This window comes from Theobroma cacao, chromosome 1 (assembly GCF_053813885.1).
Source record: "Theobroma cacao isolate CCN51 chromosome 1, ASM5381388v1, whole genome shotgun sequence".
Lineage (NCBI taxonomy): Eukaryota > Viridiplantae > Streptophyta > Magnoliopsida > Malvales > Malvaceae > Theobroma > Theobroma cacao.
Window position 1 is genome coordinate 1,614,028 of NC_142639.1, and position 20,204 is coordinate 1,634,231.

At 31.8% G+C, this 20,204-nt stretch overlaps 3 protein-coding genes and 1 non-coding gene across 4 annotated transcripts; all 4 read right to left on the reverse strand.

Annotated features, from left to right (window-relative positions):
* Positions 1-10: 10 nt before the first annotated feature.
* LOC18610936 (vacuolar sorting protein 39-like) lies at positions 11-5,737 on the reverse strand. Its single transcript, XM_088805307.1, is given in 13 exon segments — positions 11-530; positions 704-802; positions 957-1,403; positions 1,627-1,869; positions 1,991-2,212; positions 2,432-2,761; positions 3,019-3,442; positions 3,797-3,909; positions 4,153-4,296; positions 4,380-4,511; positions 4,597-4,808; positions 5,235-5,348; positions 5,351-5,737. Coding segments are annotated over 13 exon segments (2,994 nt in total). The 5' UTR covers positions 5,664-5,737; the 3' UTR covers positions 11-329.
* An 807-nt stretch (positions 5,738-6,544) lies between these two features.
* On the reverse strand, positions 6,545-6,618 carry TRNAI-UAU (transfer RNA isoleucine (anticodon UAU)). The gene has a single exon. It is a non-coding gene; the product is annotated as a tRNA-Ile (tRNA).
* Positions 6,619-6,873: 255 nt separating this feature from the next.
* LOC18610937 (MIP18 family protein (DUF59)) lies at positions 6,874-9,233 on the reverse strand. Its single transcript, XM_088802981.1, has 5 exons — positions 9,037-9,233; positions 8,681-8,784; positions 8,373-8,472; positions 8,023-8,068; positions 6,874-7,359 (listed from the first exon to the last, which is right to left on the reverse strand). The coding sequence occupies exons 1-5, from the start codon at positions 9,148-9,150 to the stop codon at positions 7,259-7,261; spliced, it is 465 nt and encodes a 154-aa protein (XP_088659107.1). The 5' UTR covers positions 9,151-9,233; the 3' UTR covers positions 6,874-7,258.
* A 4,606-nt stretch (positions 9,234-13,839) lies between these two features.
* LOC18610938 (uncharacterized) lies at positions 13,840-16,814 on the reverse strand. Its single transcript, XM_007046887.3, has 6 exons — positions 16,549-16,814; positions 15,983-16,045; positions 15,500-15,676; positions 15,062-15,160; positions 14,729-14,974; positions 13,840-14,346 (listed from the first exon to the last, which is right to left on the reverse strand). Exons 2-6 carry the CDS (start codon positions 16,037-16,039, stop codon positions 14,002-14,004), a joined length of 924 nt encoding a protein of 307 aa, XP_007046949.3. The 5' UTR covers positions 16,040-16,045; positions 16,549-16,814; the 3' UTR covers positions 13,840-14,001.
* Positions 16,815-20,204: the final 3,390 nt, after the last annotated feature.

Here is a 20,204-nt window from a genome sequence, read left to right on the forward strand (position 1 = left end):
CGCAGTTACGGTAAGAAATGTAGGGCATAGCATTTTCATACTAATCCAACTTTTTACAACCAAAGTTACAAAACCCGTTTTCATCAATCGGGAGTGTCTCAGACTCCACGCTCATACAAATCCCCGTTGGCCGCGTCACCGTTGAAGCCGCTTTCGACTTTAACAGCTCCGTCAGTGGCCTTGAATTATGTGAAAAGCACGGCAGCATTCGCAAGGTAAGTCTCCTATATATAAATGCCTCCAACACTGTTTCGGAGCTCGATTCCGGGCAAGTGAGTTGCATCTTGGTCGTGACTGAATAGCGATGCATCCTTCCTATGGATCAAACATCATCGCTTCCTTATTGGTGAGCCTTTGGCTACTGCTTTCATACTTTGCGAATCTCTGAAGCAGACAAAGTGCACCAGTGTTTTCCCGTTTGGATAGACTGCAAATACGCTCGTTCCTATTTTCTTGTTACAGAGAGAGCACATACTGTCACTTGAGATCTTCACTACAGCTTTTCTTTGGCTGTAGAGTTCATCTTTCACCTGTTTCAAAGGGGAATTCAGACAGATGCTTAGACGAAAGAAAATCAAAAAAGTATTATTCGAGGAACCAACGAAATGATATTTGTGAAGATATATATATACATATGCTAAAAGGAAAACCTCATACTATGTGCTAAACTGTTTTTCTTTTGTAAGTAAAACAGTTTCCGTACCAGTAGGTTCTCACTCTGCCTCAAGCTCTTGATAACAGAGAAGTTCCTGTATGCTTCACTGGATTTTTTCGGAAGAGGTCCCAGAAATGGAAGCAAGTTCTGCAGGTAAAAGACAAATACCTTAAAGAAAGAGCTTACAATTGATACTCTGATGCCCAAAAGGCAATCTAACAACTTAGATATCAATGACCATATACACTCAGATACAACTGGTTCAGGAGATTTGTAAGCAATTCAGGATTTTGGTACATACCTCTAGCTTAGTCTCCCTTGGTAAGAGTTTGAGTGCCTGAGCTCCATTGATTCTATCCCACCTTCGGCTCAAAAGATCAAATACCTGATCAAGCATAATTGTAGAAACTCCTTCCTCACCCAATTCTTCAGCATCACCATCACTCCTACCACTATCAGTGTTGCTGGGACTAATACGAATATCCTCTGCACCTTCTATTGAGGCAATTTTCTTACGTCCTCCTTTACCTTTAATTGAAGCTGCTGAACCAAACTTTGGGATGCTTGTATTTGGGGATGATACCAAATTTGTAATTCTATTTTCAAAATTCTTGGTTGTTTTTTGAGAATTCAAATAAATCTGTAGAAGCGTGAGGTATATATTGCCAGAAGATCTTACCGGCAGTTGATGAACCACAGACTCATAAACCCGATCACAATAGGCCAGTGCCAGTTCAGGTACATGAAGCTATAAAGGTCAAGAGCAGTTCAGTTAATAGGAGCATATTCATAAGAAAAACAAGAGATTTAAGGAATATAAAATAAAATAAAAAGGGGGTGTGATGTCGGGGAGGGAGGGGGAAAGCATTTTATAGTAGCCTAGCTCAACCAAAGGTTCAACTTCATTTTGCTTTTCCTATTAACCATCTTTCTCAATATAAGGAAACTGGATGAACCATGTAAGAAACTACCTTATGAACATATAGTGATAGCGCAAGCTCATGTTGGTTCATTTTTCCCAACAAAATTGCACGCTCTTCAAATAGAGCATCTGGAGGAAGACGCCTCAACAAACCCTCCAAATTGTATCCTGAGATGCTTTCCAACGCAGATAATAATTTCTTCCTAGTTGGTAAATAAGCGTTCTCATCCCATATCTGTTGAGCACTTAGTTCTGTATACCATTCAAGTACTTCTGAGAGATAAATTTGTACCTACAATAGTCATTGATAGTACTATGAGCTGCACTATCACCAACACAAGTGGCAACTATGAGAACTCCAGTGGCTTCAAATGACAACCGAAAGTTATTTTGATTAAAAATAAAGGCTTTACCATTTCATTTTGAAGGTTCCCTGAGATCCCATTTTCATTCATCGCAAGCATAAGCTCCAAGTACCTGCCCTGCATGTTTGGAGCACGCTGCTTGAAATAAGAGTTGACCAAGTCTGCTGGAATATTTCCAGACAAAAAAAGTTCAATGGTTTCTGTTGGACAGCTTTCAAGAACAAGCATCGAGAACTCGAGGACAAGCATGGGATCGGTGCCACAGAGAGGCTGCCAATAAAACCAGACAAAGTATTCAGCATATAAAAGTTCTATCACAGCATATTGTTGAGTCCATAAGGTCAATCCATAACAAAATTAACATTATCTTTCATATTATTCAGGGGTAAAACTTCATATAGCCTCTTTCACAAAATATAACATTATATTTTATGTCCTACAGAACACGCATGACCCAAAAAGCCTAATGCTTCCATAGCATAAACTGACCTTGAGATATTCAATAATTGCCGCAGCACTGAACTTTTGGATGAGCTCGGCCTGCTATTGGTTTGATTTTGCCTCTTCTACTAATTGATGTAGAAGTTTTAGAGCTTCACGGTGCATTGAGTTACTTCTGTAAAGTTCTAATAAAGCAGCATAATGATTCCCTTTCTGAAGAATCTCCTCAAATATTTTTACATCACAGTAGTTAAGACATTTCAGCAATTCTAAAGCTACTGAGGATTGTCCAGTAAGAAGCAGAGCTTGGAGGAGGGCTGTGTCCAGTATTGCTGCCATCTCCCTAGCAGCTGAGTTAATCGGAATGCTACCACGTACCTAAGGGACCAAACATTACTTCAGATCATTAAGAAAGAAAGAATGAAAAGAAATTGGATATTAACAGAACTGATTGCAAGTATTTTCGATCAACATACTGGCATTTAAGGAAGGAAACTTTTAGCTGGCTTATGTCCATAAATTATGCACTTCTGCATAAAGCCAAATTCTAGTGCACGAGCTGATATCGAATCACAAAATATGCTTTGCTTTTTACAAACATTATTAACAATAAAAAAAATTGAAATTAGCCTCACCTTATTGGACTTCTTAAACCTAGCCGAAGTAAAATCATCTCCAACGGCATCTAAAACTACCTCTTCTGTTCCCTCAGCAGCAGCCTTCTCTAAAACACTGAATCTCTTCTTCTGTAGGAACTTGATGAGAGCCATGAGAGTATTGTGGCTCATTTTTTTGAACTCAAGTGCTGCATTCTCATCAGATTCTGATGATTGTGGAAAAAAGGTTTCCAAATCATCCGACAGACCAGATGAACCTCTTGAAAGTTGTGAAGCATCCAGAGAAAGGTCCAATAACTTCTCTGGCTCTGGAACTGTGGTTGTTTTGGGAAGAACAATGGATGGGTACAAAGTAAGCACATAGGTAATATCTATTTGAGATGCCAAAAAGTGCTCCATTGCCTCCTCATAGCACCCATTGTCAAAAAGATAATGAGCGTATCTGCAACAAGGTGACACAACCAATCAAGCAGAATGAATCACTTGAGGAACAGACAGTAAGCCTGAATAACCTGCAGAAAATTTATACCAGGGAAAAGAAGGTTTTGGAAGTATTTAAGGGGTAGATTTTCATATGCAGTGTTTACAATACCTCGAGAACTGTAAGGAGAATGACCTTGAGAAAATAAAGGAGTATGATGGTGTGCAAAGTTTTTTAAAAGGTGTACACTATGCTGTGGCATATTAAACATAAATAAGCATTGGAATGATTAATTTATTCTTATTAAACATGATATAACCCAATTAACTTGATATAGCTGCACAAAGTAATAACTGTTAATGGGGAAAAATACACCTTATATGAATTGACCCCTCCTTTGCGGCTCTAAGGCTTGCATCTTCTGGTGGAAGAAGCTTACACAAGGCCAATGCTTCCTCAAAATTTCCATATGCTGTTAATTGGACAATCTGCAATGCAAGCAGGAACATTTAATGCAATAACCAAAGCATTTCTTCAGAGTTAGCATATGCAGACCATAGTCAAAAGCATAAAAGAGTTACAAGACAAGGGGCACAATATGATGTTCAAGCATAAACAAGGGGGAAAAAGAATGACCAACGTTCATATAAAAGCTTAAAGAAGGAGGTGCATCTGGATTTGAAGCTGCAGTTGTTTAATCGCGTTAAACTTCTTAAGCATACTAGGAGTACCTGCGCACCAAGAGGAACAGGGAAGAGCCCACAAACAGAATTTTCTAATGCTACAATGACAGCATTGTTACTTTTTATAAGATGACGTGCATTTTGGAGGACAATCGTCTGTATCAATGGATATGGAACTCGAAGAAAGCGAATCTGCAAAGAATAGTTAAGTGAAAGGGCATAAACCAAATTTAAGTCAGCAAAATCCAATCTTCTTTAGCAATTAGTCATGCTACCTCAACGCGTCTTGTTAACAGAGCTATAGCATATGGCCTCTGGATGACAACAACAGCAGGAGCTTCGGACCAACATATCCTATCAGCTTGAAGAAGCTTTCCATTTTGATCCACAAAGACTCCAATATTTTCCTAAGGCAGCAGGAACAGCACATCTTATTACTCCCACCCAAAAGAATCCTAGAGTCATAAATAAATGATTAAAGCGAGTCAGTACCTTCCCAAGAATAAGTTCCCCAGAGGGAAGAGCAACAACCAAAGGTGGCGCTATCTTCCCAGAAGAAAACACCTCCGACAACACACCATTCGTGGCATTTAGGATCATGTATTCCTTTCTAATTCCTAGACATATGTTCTCACCACACCATGACATCGACTTTACAGTATCTGGTACACCAAAATCTTTCACCTCCACAAAACCTCGTCCTCCTAAAAAACATTTTGCATATCAATCAATTCCACTAAACAGTTAGCAGACTGATAACAATTAATTCCGAAAAATATTTATCCAATTTACAAAACTGAACCAAAAAGAGAGATCTTATTTTCCTTTTTATTCATAAGAAATTGCTAAATAATAAAAAGCAAAACCATAATTACCTATTCTTATTGATTGTTCAATATAAAAAATGTAAAATAAAGGCATTGGGTTCTCTGAGAAATTTCATTTTAAAATATTGAAAAATATTACTATTTGCTTTTTATCCAAACAGACTTTCTACTATTTTTTTTCTTCAAAAAGTTCAAGAAAAAGATAGCAAAAGAAACAACCAAACAAGACCTAAATATTCAATTAGAAAGGTAATTTACAGGTAACCAAAAATAAAGAACAGAAGGAGAAATCGAAGGACTTACCGTCGTGCCTGAAAATACACACTCTCTTTTGCCTGGCAAAGCAAAGGAAGCCTCTCTGGTCTTCCCAAGAGTAGGAATTAGCGCCATTAGCTTTGGCGATCACAGCAATGGTTCCAAATTCGGTAGCCGATGAAAAGCGATCGACTCAGAGAGCGATAAGAGTAGCTCTCTCGATTCCAATACTTGCATTAAGAGCAGCGCCTTCTTTGAAAACCTTGCAACGGTTCTCTCCAGTGCGTACGGCTCCTTCCGCAAAGCGTGCTGATCGATCGGCGGAGACCGGTCTGCGCCGGAGGAATCTGGACCGTAGATTCGAAGGGACCCATCGGAGCAACCGAGGAGGAGCTTCGAGCCATACGATTCGATGGCGTCGATTTTAGTGGGACAATCGTGGAGGAGCTCGAAGGAATCATAGGCGCTGTGCACCATGTTCTGGGTTTCTTTCCGGCCTCTTCGCAAATCATTGGAGCATTGCTCTATAACGTGAGAGCTTCTACTTTTGAGATGAATATATGTTTCAAACTACGTTGTTTCCTTTCAACCGCACATCTAAGCGACAGCCTGATTCGTTGGAGTTAGGTCCCGCGCTTTTTTGTACTCAATATAATCCAATTACATCCCGCCACGTCGAATCCAATATACGACAAACTGGTAAAGGAACATTTTACCTATGAAAATAAATTGAAAGATCATCAAATTCCCCTTGCCTTCTTTTTTTTTTTGGTTGTTTTATTCCATAATTTTGAAGGAATCTCATTGAATAGGATAACTTTTATAATTTTAAAAATTAGATAAAAGTTATAATTTTGAAAATTAAATAACATAAATTAGATAAATTTTAAAATTTTGAAGAGACAAATAAGAAAAAAAACATTTATATTGAATATGATAAATTTCTTAATTTTGAAATGACGAAGAAGAAAAATAGCATTTTCATGAATAGGATAAATTCCATAATTTTGAAGAGGCAAAGATTGAATAAGATAAATTCCATAATTTTGAAGGATGAGTAAGAAAGATAGCATTTTCATGAATAGGATAAATTTCATAATTTTGAAGAGGTGAAAATTGAATAGGAAAAATTCCATAATTTCGAAAGATTTGCAAGAAAAATAGCATTCTCATGAATAGGATGATTTCCATAATTTTGAAGAGACAAACATCGAAGAAAAATAAATTCCATAATTTTAATAGCATAATTAGTTATATAAATTCTATAAGTTTGAAGAGGTGAACAAGAGGATAAAGCATAATTGGTTAAATTTTATAATTTTGAACAGGTGAACAAGAAAAATAATATAATTAATTCTTGGACCCGGCGAGGCTCGAACTCGCGACCTTCGGCTCATAAGACCAACGCTCTAACCAACTGAGCTACGGGTCCAATGAATTAAAAAAAGTATGTGATAATTAAGGAAATTTGATAATGTCTGATTTATATAATTATATGCATACACATGATACTGCTAAAAAGGTATTGATGTATCACAAAAGTTTTATCCATCAAAGATCTTCCTTTTCTCTCTATAGTTTATCGTGGCTTTGACACAATATGACATCAACAGCATCTTGTTCCACAATCTCAACCTGCTACTTATGCATCAGTAAATTACATTGCAAAATTTGGGGAACAGAAAGATAAAGCCAACTCAAGAATGTTTCCAGAACTCAATCCAAGTTTTCAAACAAAAAGGAGTCATTTCACAAGACAACTATTTCTACAAATTCTAACAAGTCCTGCTTCTGAATTCCATCATACATAAAAAGGTTCCTGTGCTCTAAATTGTTACACTTTGCCACATGAAGGAAGGCCATATGATAAAAAACATGTAGCACCATTAGTTTTCCCCCATCTAAAGAGATATCCAAGCTGCACTCTTCTGCATGAAGTAAAACGAGGACACACACAAAGCATATACACTCAGCGAATGAAAGTTACATCACAACAAAGTCATTTCTTATTGCATCTGGAGCTGCTGACGTTTGATCTGTACATAAACTTCATAATAGGTGAGCGTACTTGGTCAAAGCTCATTGGAGTAAAGGCACTCGTCCACAAGTTGGCGAAGATTAGGATTTTCCAATGCAGCGGCAACTCTTTCTTTATCATTTAGCTGCTTATTAACTGAAGAAAAAACAAGGCGGAACATTTTAAGGATTAGATCAGGGAGACCGGAGACTGAAAGATGAAAATGGGGAAATAGATCAGCTGACTCTATTGAGATAACACATTAGATGCTAGAAAACACTCACATAACATTCAAGTTTCAATGGAGGCTTCATAACTCACTATAGCAAGAAAGCTTGATGAAGGGCAAACTATTACAGGATATGAATTGACTCAGTTAAATGTATACTTCTCTTGATCTATCATTTCTCTTGGTAAGAAAATCCCGAAGTTTTTGTTCAGAAAGAACAAACTAAAACATTAAAATCCTAGCATACATAAATCATACCAAAGATATTTCATTTATGAATTGATAGACATCTTCTCCACCTAAAAATGTAGATTTTTAACCTTTTTTACTGTTAATTTCTGCATTGGCCGGTACACTAAAAACCATTAACATATTTCATTGTAGGAAGTTTCCACTTAAGCATACGCATTGCAAAAGTGATCAAAATATGTTGGTCTCGCTCTTCAAGTTATCCTGAATAAGATTGGATCTCCCAGATGAAACTTGAACAATCAGTCCCCCGAACTTCACATAAGATGCATTTATTTTCAAGAAAAGTATTCAAAAGAGCTACTCAGATAAACTTCTATATACTATTTTTCCAACTTCACCTGATTCTTCATCAGCATGAGATCCAGGAGCGACTTTGATGTCAACCTGTAAAGATAAAAATCATTAAACCATAAATGATTTCCAGCAATTGTAATCAAAAAAGAAATTATCGAGACTTCAAAGATTTACACAAAAGGAAGAAGGAAAATAGAGGATTATAAAGATTCAAAGACTTCTTTTTATCGGTTTAGTGCTTACAGAAGAGGAAACGGAATTGCTTCTTTTCAGAATTTTTATATCTAAAACAACAATGCAATAGAATTTCCTTTTTTGTGAAAACAAATTGAGAGGAAAAATTAAATAATAAAGACTTTTAAAATTTACAACTTGATATAGAACAGAAACTGACCTTAAAATGTGGAGGAAAACATTCTTTTAATTTAACCCTCAGGCATAGACCGATTACCGCCGCCATGCTGCAATGCTGAATAGTGGGAGTGAAAGTTATCCTAAACCATTAATCAACTATATTACTTCATAATAAATAAAATGCAAAATAATAATTAGCTTTGAAAAGCAACTGAACAAATTAACACCACAGTTTCAAGATATTGAACTTAGAAAACCTAAATTTACTAATTCTAAACTCAATTTTGCTCAAATTGTCACAAATTTTGATTAAAAGCTAAATCAAAATTAAAGTGAGAAAACCCTCACAGAATTCGGCCGAGCTTCTCATCGACGGTGATTGATTCCTCGGAGAGAACACTAAGCTGCTCCAATGAATACGGATGTTCTGGATCTCTTATATCCCTCACAAAATTTACAATTCCAGTCAAAGATCACAACATTTTTTTTCTTTTTTCAACTTCGTTTTTTCACTCACAGAAATGAGAAATACTCTGTTTTATTGCTGAATAAATGCAAGCAAGCAACTAAAAGATGTAAATGAAATCTAAATTTGAGCTAAGCTAAGAAAACAAATTGAACAAACTAGCTCCTTCATTTTAATTGTTGAACAAAAATAAATCAACATCAGATACAACATGGAAACTGAATGGTACTAAAAGGATATCATAGATTTCGAGGGGATCAACGGCGTCCTCACCGTGAGGATCTTCGCTTCGAGCGACTCGTTCTTTCTTGGCATGAACCACTGGGTTCGCATTGATCAGGCCCAGAGTCATTTTCCCTGTTCTTCGTTTCTACGTTTGGTTCACGGGACCTTTCTCGCCTTCTGGTCTTCAAGTCGCTTCGGTGGAAGACTAGAAAGAACTTATTGAAGGCGTTCATTGCTGATTAGTTTTTTGTTTCTTCTTCCATTCCAATGGCGTAGTGCCACGTCACTTATTTTTTGGTTTGGTGGGGTAAAGTTCTCAAAAGGCAATGCATTGTGATCTTGCCACGTGTCATGTTGGTCATGGTTGCTAACTATTCCGTTGAAATTTTGCATTTGAACATTCCAGATAAATTTCACTTTCTTTTTTATGTTTGTAGTTGGTTTTTTATTATGTAAAAATTGAAAGGTTAATATTTGATAGTTGATACACCTGGTTATACATTATGGGTGCCTTTTTTTTTTAACTGAGAGAGAGAAAAAATTCAAATTTTACTCTTAAGACATGAGAATTATGCATCAATCAATAAATAAATATTCTTATACTTATTAATACATTTGGTACAATACAAGTGTGAGACATTCCCTATAATTAAATTCCAAAGAATTACATTGCAAGATTTGATTGATATTTTGAGATGGAAATCACATTTTCCTTCTCTCATGGGGGACAGTTACTTTCTATTAGTAAAGGGAAAGTAAAAAAAAAAAAATCTCAAATTAACCTCTTGATCCTCCTATTCTATTTTCCGTTCTGTTTTTTTTCTCTTTTATCTTTTTTCCTTTTTTTTCATTGTCTGTTCCAAGGGTAGTCAATCACTAGCACATTTGGATAAAATTTCATCACCAAATTCGATAATTTAAGAGATTAGGACATTTAGGATTTTATAAAACCTTAACTCAAATTTTCAAAAATTTTGAAAGTATTTTGAGAAAACTTTGTGTTTTTTATGTCAAAAATTGAGAGAAACACTTTAAGGGCATGCTTGGTTTAGGAGAATGGAATAGTCATTTCTCCTCTATTCTTATTCTTGAGATAAAACTGTATTTGATTCAATGGAATGACTATTTTTCAGAATAACCATTCAAAGAGAGACATGAATAACCATTACCAAGGCCCCCTTGGTAATAGTTATTCCAAATTATTGGAAATAAGAAAAGAAGTTGATTAGACAAATATACCTTTTTATAATTTAAAAAATTACCTTATAAAAAATACTAAACTTATTTTTCCTCTCTCTCTTCCTCACTCCTTTTCTCTCTCTAAAGCACAAAATACACAAAATTTTTTACTTTATTTTCAAAAAAAGGGAAATACAAATATTTAAATATTATTTAATATATTAATATTATTTCACTATAATAAATATTATAAAGCATATTACTTAATATTATTATTTGAATATAATAAATGTAATAAAGAATATTATTTAGTATTATTAAAATTTAATGAAGAATATACTTTATCTCTTAATATTAAATATTATTTAATTATAATAAAATGTTTAATTATCTTCTAATACAAAATATTATTAAATTATAATAAAAATATGTTTGTATTTTGGTAAAAATATTATTTAATTATAGTAAAAGTTATTTTGATTTTATTGCTCATAAAATTTTTTTCTTTTAACAAAATAAATTCTTTAATTTTAATAAATAGTATTTATTTCTCATCATAGTTTTTTTGTTTTTTAATTGAAAAAATTTTTAAATTTTAATAAAGGGTATTTTTATCATTTACCCATTATTCTTTAACCATTCTTAAAATTATTCTTGTCAACCAAATAATGGAATAAGTAATAATAGCAATTTCTATTATATTTAATTCTCATGAACTAATCTGCATAATAACTATTATTTCTCTATTTTATTTCCTTTGAATGACTATTTTATTTTCATTTTATTATTTTCAGTGAACTAAGCATGCTATAAATGGTTTAGAATCAAAGAAAATTACTAGGGAGTTGAGAGGATTTGAGAAAACGAGGTGCTTTGGTGTTGTGGTTATGAGATAAAGGAAGCATCATACACACTTAAAATTGTAAATCTATTAATCTATCGATAAATTATATTTAAACTTTTGACCACGAGTATCTATAGTATGATCTATGAATAGATTTTTCTTTAGATTATGTTTTTTATTATTCATGTGATAATTCTAAACATTATTAAATTTAATTTTTATAAGTTTAAAGTAAAAATAAATATTTGGTAATTTTACATTTTTAATATTTAAATAATTAATATTAAAAATATTATATTATTTTTATCATGTTATTATTTATTATCTCAATAGATAAAGTTGAAAAGTTAAAATTTTAGATTAAAAAATTAAATTTATTCAACTTTATATTTTTATACATAAAAATAATTTTGTAAATTTACAATACATTTTTAATAAAATACTTTCAAACTAAATATTATATAATATAATCCTTGTATTGCCTACAATCATCACTTTTTCATGTTTTACCAAAAGTTACAAAGTTATCTTCCTAACAATTACATTCTTAATAATCACAATCCCAATAACATACCAAACACAACCTATGGTTCCTTACAAATGATGATGTTTTGCGGTATATTTACAATGTATAAAAAATATACACTGTCAACAAGGGCAAAACTAAAGTATTTTTAAGGGAGTCAAACAAAAAAGGCTTAACGATCAACGAGAACTTCATATATTATCTAATTCTCACATGCAATATATGTATATTCACTTACCCAAGTTAATAGAATAAATAGCACAACACTAGTTAAAAGAATGTGTAAAAAATGTAGTGATATAATGATATACTAATATTTCAAATTAGTTCAAAAAGCTCACTTAAAATGACATGTCAAAACTCAAAAAACTTCAATAAGAAATTCCTACCTATTAATTTGGATTTGGATATTTCTAACTTTTATATAATTATATTATTTGGATGAAAAATAAATTATTAAATATTTAAATCAATAAATTTGTAAATGACATATTCTGTTAAGAGTAAAAGAAAAAAGTTAATATAAATAATAACATTCAAAATAGAGGGTCAAATTACCTCCCTCGTCAAAATGATTAACAAGAAAACTAAATGATACAAGTAAAAGACTTATTAATACCAATAAATATTAATACTGAGGAATGCTTTCAACGTTTTCCTAATTGTTTCCTCTAGAATGTTTATAAAAGGTTATTGCATAAAGTACTGATCATCAATTTTAAGTATTTATTGTTGCTTGGCAAACAATAATCCTTTTTCTATACCAAAAGCGAAAGGGGTCTAAGGTAATTTTTCAAACTATAACTATATTTTAAAAAATTAATAAAAAAAACTCAATAAAAAATTGGAAAAAACTGATTGAAGTGACAAATAGCTTCAACTATGAATTGTTTTGGAGAGATCAGCAGTAGAAGGAAGCCTTTGTTTGAAAATAAGAGCAAGCGGCGGCTTTGTTTGTTTTGGAAAATTAGGTAGTTTCCGGAGGAAGTTTTCATCCAAAGGATTCTATTTGTTATGGCTTATGATAAACTTAAATTTATATAGACTTAGTAGGTTTGAGTTAGTAAACTCATTTTTATTTTTTAAAATTTGATAGGCTTAGTATATTGGGTTGGAATTTATATATTGAACTTAGCTAGTAAGTATAAATTTCACAAAATTTTAAAGAGTCAAGTTAAGAAAATTTTAGACAAAACTAATTATATGTAATGAAATTAAAAAATTTGGGGGGGCCTTTATAACAAGGAGGAGCCACCCCTGACTGCTACTATATCAAATATAAATTCAAAATTAAAAATAAAAATTTAAATACTGCTATAATTTATTAAAAAATGATAATTTATTTATATTCATTTAAGTCTTGTTGGCTTTTTAAAGTAAATTAATTCTGTTTGCTTAATATTTTGATTATATATTATTTATATAAAAAAAAACAAATAATAAAACTATCAATGAAATAAATTTTATATTTTTTTATACATTTAAGATTTGAAATCAAATTTAAAATTCTAACTATGAAAAACTATTAGTCATCGGCTTATACTATCATTGCCGATGTTTGAAAAACTATTAGTCATCCGTTTATACTATCATTGCCGATATTTGAAGTCATATACAGGAAATGATATGTTTCCAATAATATCGTACGCTATGAATTCGCTTACAAAATTAATATCGTACGTTTCCAATATAACTATAAAGTCATATACAGGAAACAAAGAAACAGCTTTATGAATTCGCTGCTTCAGTGCCTTAAACGATCGTCCGTTACCGTTTCACGTAACGAAGTCCATGAATACCGCACGCCCTATGAGAAAGGTAGCATTGACATGAGCCGAATAGGTCGGTAGACGAGGTAATCAACTTCAGTCACGAGATAATTAAGTTGCACGTAATTTTAAAATGCTTATCAAGGATTAAAATATGAATTTATACTTGATATATAAATTTAAAAGTTAAAAACTTTTAAAAATAAATATTTATTTTGAAACCTTTTACACATTAATGAGTGATACTTTGATCACGAGCGATGATACCGTTTATTTACTATACACTAACAATGCATTGATTTCGTGAGACCATCAATGAACAACAAATGATGTTTAAGTAGATAATAGAAATGGATTTAACAGGTAACGACTAATTTGGCACTAAAGACTGGAGAGACCATAACTTTCGAGAAAAAAAAAAGACCGGAGAGATCATATTTACTCATGCCAACTAATAAACTAGCAGCATCTTCAATCTTTTGTTGGGGAGAGGGGGCAAGAAAGAAAACTTAAGTAGCATTTATAATGGTTAGCATTGAGAACAAGAAATGGCGTTTATTACAAAAGGCAAGAACTGGATGTTTGATATGCAGTTCCCATTTAGGTTGATTTAAATTTTAAGCTAATCTGTTGGATTCAATCCGGTGGCTGTATTTTACATCACTTGATTCTGCCAGACCATTCTGGATGATGGGCAGGCTCTCTCAGCTTGCCTGCCTGTGCAATGGGTGTTGGCTCTGGTGCCACTTCAGCCACTGAATACCCATTGCCAATGTGGTAGGGCTTCTCATCAATTCCCCAGAACTTTGCAGTTTTCACATCATCCTGAGCCATCAACCGTGAGAACTCCTCATGATCGTACTTCAGAGAGGCTTTTCCCCCAAATTCACTGGGAAGGTTTTCAACATCAAAGTATGATTTCATGAGCTCCACACTATCTTTGTTTTTAGGGTAAACAAACTTCACCTTTTGAGCTGTTTTTGGATCCAGAAAGTACTTAACAGCCTATGGAGATGTACATAGCACAATGTCAATCGAATGAAAGATATAGCTCCTAAAGGAACCATTATGCAAAATGTTAGTGCCGCCATTTAAGATTGACATATTGCATTCAACCACATTGAACTAACTCCAGATCTAGTCCGCTCTATAGGTTCACCAATCTCTTTCCTGACAGCCCTTTTTATATAATATTAATCAGAATTCATGGTAATCAACGTGCACCAATTCACTCTCTGTTTCTCATGTGATGAAACGAGCTAGCAGTTAACTTTTACACTAGGAAGAAGACAAAAGATTTGTTTGGAACATAGACCAGAAACTAGGATAATTACTGAATTAGAGCAATAGCTAAACTAACCAAATGGAAAGAGTCAGGAGAACAAACCTTATAGAATGCTTCAAAAATCCTTGGTGGATTATACAAGAAAGCAATGGCCAGCCTCTCTGGATAGTGGCTTTGTAGAATGTAAATGATATCACGAGCTGTTCTGACAGAAATATTGGTGTTTAATGAAAATCCAGTGAAATCTATCAACCAGGACATTTGTTCCTGGCCCTCAGAGAGGTTCATGATAGCATTTTCTAAGAGATAGACCAGATGGCGGATGTTGTTTTCTGCTGATGTTGTGTTCTGCCAAGAAATATAGGTGGAAAAATTAATAGTGCAAATTAATAAAAGATTGGTGACAAAACAAACTGAAGGAAACCAAGTGCAAACCTGCATCCCAGGCCTCATTATAAGCACAGTCCTTCCATGACGGTCATGAAAATTTGCCCTGGAAACTTTTCCAGTCTCTCCTTCATGTGCCACTTCATGCTGGAGAACATGTCATGCAGTAAGTTCAAGAAACCAAAAATAAAGCAATTATTGCCAAAAATTGCCCCAGTTATAAACTCATAATCATATGCAAATACCGAATGAAACACATGATCAAGTTACAAGGCAAGAACGATTATCCAGTTTCATTCAAAATTTTTAATTGTATATTAAGACACCAAAACTGAATTAAACAAGTTTCAACCTGAACCTACTATGTAAAGTTTATAGGATTCTAACAGGATTTGGAATCTCATTCGGTCCTAACAAGACAAAGACTGATCAGAACCAACTTATACACATAACTAAAATATGGAGGCAGTAACTTATCTAACATACCCAGCGGATTTCTTCTGGCTTATAAGCTGATCGCCACTTTAATGTCTCTTCCAACATTTTCTTTGACTTGTCAACATTCCAATTCCGAGCTTCCAAATATCTCCTCAGGCATGCATCGGTGCAGTACTTTGAACTGCGTCCAGACTGGGGCCCTATAGCAGTCTTGAGTTCACTGACCTGCATATCGACCAAATATCAAGAATTTACTAGCAATTGCACCCCAAAGAATACATCGACCCTACTAATTAACAGAAAATTCAATTACTTTAGCCTTTACACCTTCCTATTTACCTCATCAAGAGAAAGTCTGGTAGCATTTCTCATTATTTTCAGAGTTTTGATCAACAGAGACTACTAAAGCTGTAAACCAAATTCAACATAGACCTCCCGGAAAGATGGTTATGCCGAATTGCTGATAATTAACTAAATATGTTCCCCTTCAAATGTAAATATGAATTAAAAACTAAATAAATAAATAATTACCTTTGCATCCCGTTGCTCGGAATCATCCGTCTGTGTATGCCTTCTCCGAAGAAACATTTTTCACTGCAAATAAAGTCAACCACAATCTTAATAACTAATAAGACCAACTTTAAAGTTTAATTCTCCGAATTAATTTTATTTTTAATTCTCTTAAATGAAAATTCGAAAAGCAAAGCAGAGGAAATGAAAATCATGGCCACACCGTTTTCATCTTTCAAACATTTAGTGAACGACTACCGGACTCAGAGCTCGTAAGGATCCATCACTTTACAAACATTTAAAAACAGATCTATCCCTGCCTAAACTTTCGAAAAAAACAATATTTTCTTCAACTCTCATGATCAACAGAAAATTTTGGAATAAATAAATAAAACGAATCAGTCAATGCTGGTAGATCTACTCCACAACACCATAGGTATTTCCTAACAAAAAATAATTCTGCGGTGAAACAAATAGATTGACGATCAGTTTTTCCAAAGGCCGACAGCCGGCTTTTTCAACGGCCGGCACAAGAACTTCAAACGTTAAACAAAAACAATAAAAAAAAAAGAGAGAAAGAAATATACCCGGTTAAGCAAAAACAGCTGAATATCGAAAGCTTTCAGCGCGAATAAAAAAGAAACGGACCAGATTTCGTGCCGAGGAAACGAGGAAAATTTTTGAGCCTAACAAAGTGTCATTTAATTCAAGCGAGAGCAAGACCGAGAGAGAGAGAGAGAGAGAGAGAGGGGGGGGGGGGGCGAGGAGTCTCCTTTATTGTGGTGGGAAAGCAGAAGAGTAGACTGGGTAGGCGAGGCCACAGTGTTGGCTATAGTCTATGCGAGCGCACAAGCGGGGCCCGATGCAACTCCGATTCTTGCTTCTTGGTTTGCCCCTCCGTCTTTATAGTGGAAACGACTTTTACAAAAGGCCAAAAATTTGGACCATCAAAATATTTCCTTTTCGGGGCACCAGTTTGGACTCCAATAGCGGATAGTTTTTTATCCATTTATTATTTATTATTTCATAGACGCCAAAATTAACTCTTTCCTTTCATTGGAAAAAAAAAATCTGGAAAAAGAGGGTATACGGTATACAACACCAGCAATTAACTGGCCAGACCCTTCGTTCTTGAAATTTGTTTAGAAACGGCAAAGAATTAGAGTACTTTGTAAACAGATTCCAGTAAAGTACATATAGTTTTATTAAAGTATTTTTTATTCAAGTGTGATTATAAATAATAAATTTTTTAAATATTAATTTTGTTTTTATATATTTTTTAGTTTATATATGATTTATGATTGAAATCATTTATTTTAAATTATAAATTGTTTAAAAAAAATTTATTAATTTCATTTTGATTAATAAAAAAATTATTATTGAATTCAGGTCATATTTGATTTTGTAATGAGTACTCACATCAATTTTAACTAAATTAGTGAGTTCGGACTTTACTCAACTTCTAAAAAATTATTATTAATATAATTCAAATAAAGTATGAATATTAGATTTTGTACTCAAATTAGGATAAGGATATCTTAATTAACTAATACATTATCTATTGTCATTCTTAAATTCTATAAATTATTTGGATAAAATATTCACTTTTTTGAATAAAAAGAGTAAGTATTGTTATGCATTCTTTGAGAAATTGCAAAGGATTATTATTATTATTATTATTGGAAAAATAATTGCAAACGAATTAAATGCTAGCATCAAACAGTATCATTTCTTTTCGCAAGTGACTTACTCTATAGCCTATTCTATTACGTCTGAGAAAATTATTGGCGAGAATGAGCTAAATTTTCCGACATTGCTGTTAGGAGTGCTAGTATCATTTAATCCGCCGTGTTTGGCAGGTAGACAGCGTTATTAAACGAATTCGGGTCATAAACGAATTTCTACTTACGTTAAGCAATGAAATCGGGTCATTCATGCTGTGCGTATTTCAGCAGTTGTTGAAAACATTTAAACATGTGCTGGCTACTGAAAAGAAAGAATAAGTTGAAGAGATTGAAGAGTAATCCACGGGGTTTGGGGCTTTAGGCCCCAAAAAAAATAAAAATTATACAATTTATTTTCTTACTTAAAATTTAAATTTTACTCTTTTATTCAAGTATGTTACGATAAAAATAAAATAAAAATTGATATAATATTTAAAAAGAAATTTGAATTATTTAAAAATTTTTAACTTTTTTAATTCTTTTATTATATTAAATTATAATTAATAATAATAAAATGACATATTGATTTGTTATAAATATATAATGATAGCAGTCTCATTTGTCACATTAACATCACGTGAACATAAAATAATAATTACTCAATTATTATTATAAAATTTTATTTAATTTAAAATAAAAATATAAGAATTTGATTAACAAAATTGAACATAATAAAAAAAACTATTTGGATTTTGTTAATTAATTCAATTTTTTGTAATTAACAAATTTTTAAATAAAATTACAATTTTTAAATAAAATTATAATTTTTAAAAAAATGTATTGGACAATTCATTAATTAGCTATTGACATTAGGATAGGGATTCTCCATGTTACAATTGATGAAGACTCTTTACTACTTTTGTTGGCTAAGGGAAACTCAAAATCCTCTCTCTAGAAGGTGACGTGACTTCAAACTTTAAAGTCAAAACCAGAGTTTGTTTACTTTTATGTAAAATATTTTTAGAAAAAAAGTTTTTATGATTTATGTTTGTTTGAAAAACAAAAAAAATTATTTTAAATATAAAATATTTTATGAATCAACGGTAAAAATATCCAAATCATGTAAAATGTTTTATATACTTGAGAGGTGTAAAATATTTTTTACAAAACAAAAAAAGCTACTTTTATATTAAGCTTATCATAATAAATTTGATAAATATTAATATTTAATTTAAAATATTAAAAAAATTAAAAATATTAATATTTAATTTAAAAAATTTAATATTTAAATTATTCAATACTATTAAAATTTAAAAAATATTTTTAATGAAATCATTCAATATAATTAATATTTTTATTTATAAATTAAATAAATCTTACTAATAATTATAATAAAAATATTTGAATGATCGTCATTTAATAAATACATATTTATAAATATAAGTTTTGAATATTAATTAATGAATATTGATATTTTTATAATCTTATGATAAAAGAATTGATAAGATGAAAATTTTTTGAAAAATAAAACTTACTTTTTTTATAATATGTGATTAATTCATTAATTACTAATTTTTTAAATAAATTACAATTTTAAAAAATATTTTTTGTATTGGACAATTCATTAATTAGCTATTTACATTAGGATAGGATTCTCCATCCAACATTTATGAAGACTCTTAATTACTTATGTTGACTAAGGGAAACTCAAAATCCTTTGTTTTGAAGATGATGTGACTTCAAATTTTAATGTCAGAATTACTGCTATGAATGCAGCCAGTTTCTAACTCCATTCTTGTCGTTTCATAGCATTTTAGCTTATACAACTCTCCAAAATTTCATGGTCCACCGTCCTGCTTTCTGCCAGTCAAAGCTTCGATGGTACCCACTGTCACATTTGACATTTCCTAACTCTAGAAATGTTGCCACATAAAGAAAAAATGTTTAATGATGTTTTTTCATTTTTTTTGCCAAAACAAACCTTAAGCTTTTGAAATAATTTGTTTCATGACAAGCGTATTTATTTTTTTATATAAAAAGTTAAATTCAAACTTTTATTCAAATAATAAAAAGATTTATTTAAAAAGGTTCAATTTAAAATTTTTTATCTAAATAAAAATATTTTGATATAGTACTAAAAACAGTCTCTGAACTATTTAAAATTCAAATACTGTTATTCTTTTATTACATTAAATCAAACTCTTATATTTTTATTTTTGATCGAATAAACTCTTATAATTAATAATTCACTAACTCTTATTAATTGAAATTATTTGTATCATTTTACATCATGTTATAATGAATGGTGACATGACAATTTCATCATTTTATGTCAAAGTGAGTATAGAAATAATATGTTTTATTTTGATTAATAATAATAAGTTAACCACTAATTATAATAATCTATTTAATTCATAATAAAAATAAAAACTTCATTAAATATAATAAAATAATAAAAATTTATTTACAAATTTGTAAATTATTTAAGAACTTTTGAAATTACTATACCTGACAATTTTAGCCTCATGTTGACAGATAAAACCGAACCAATTTTAACTAGATAAATTCTAATATAAATC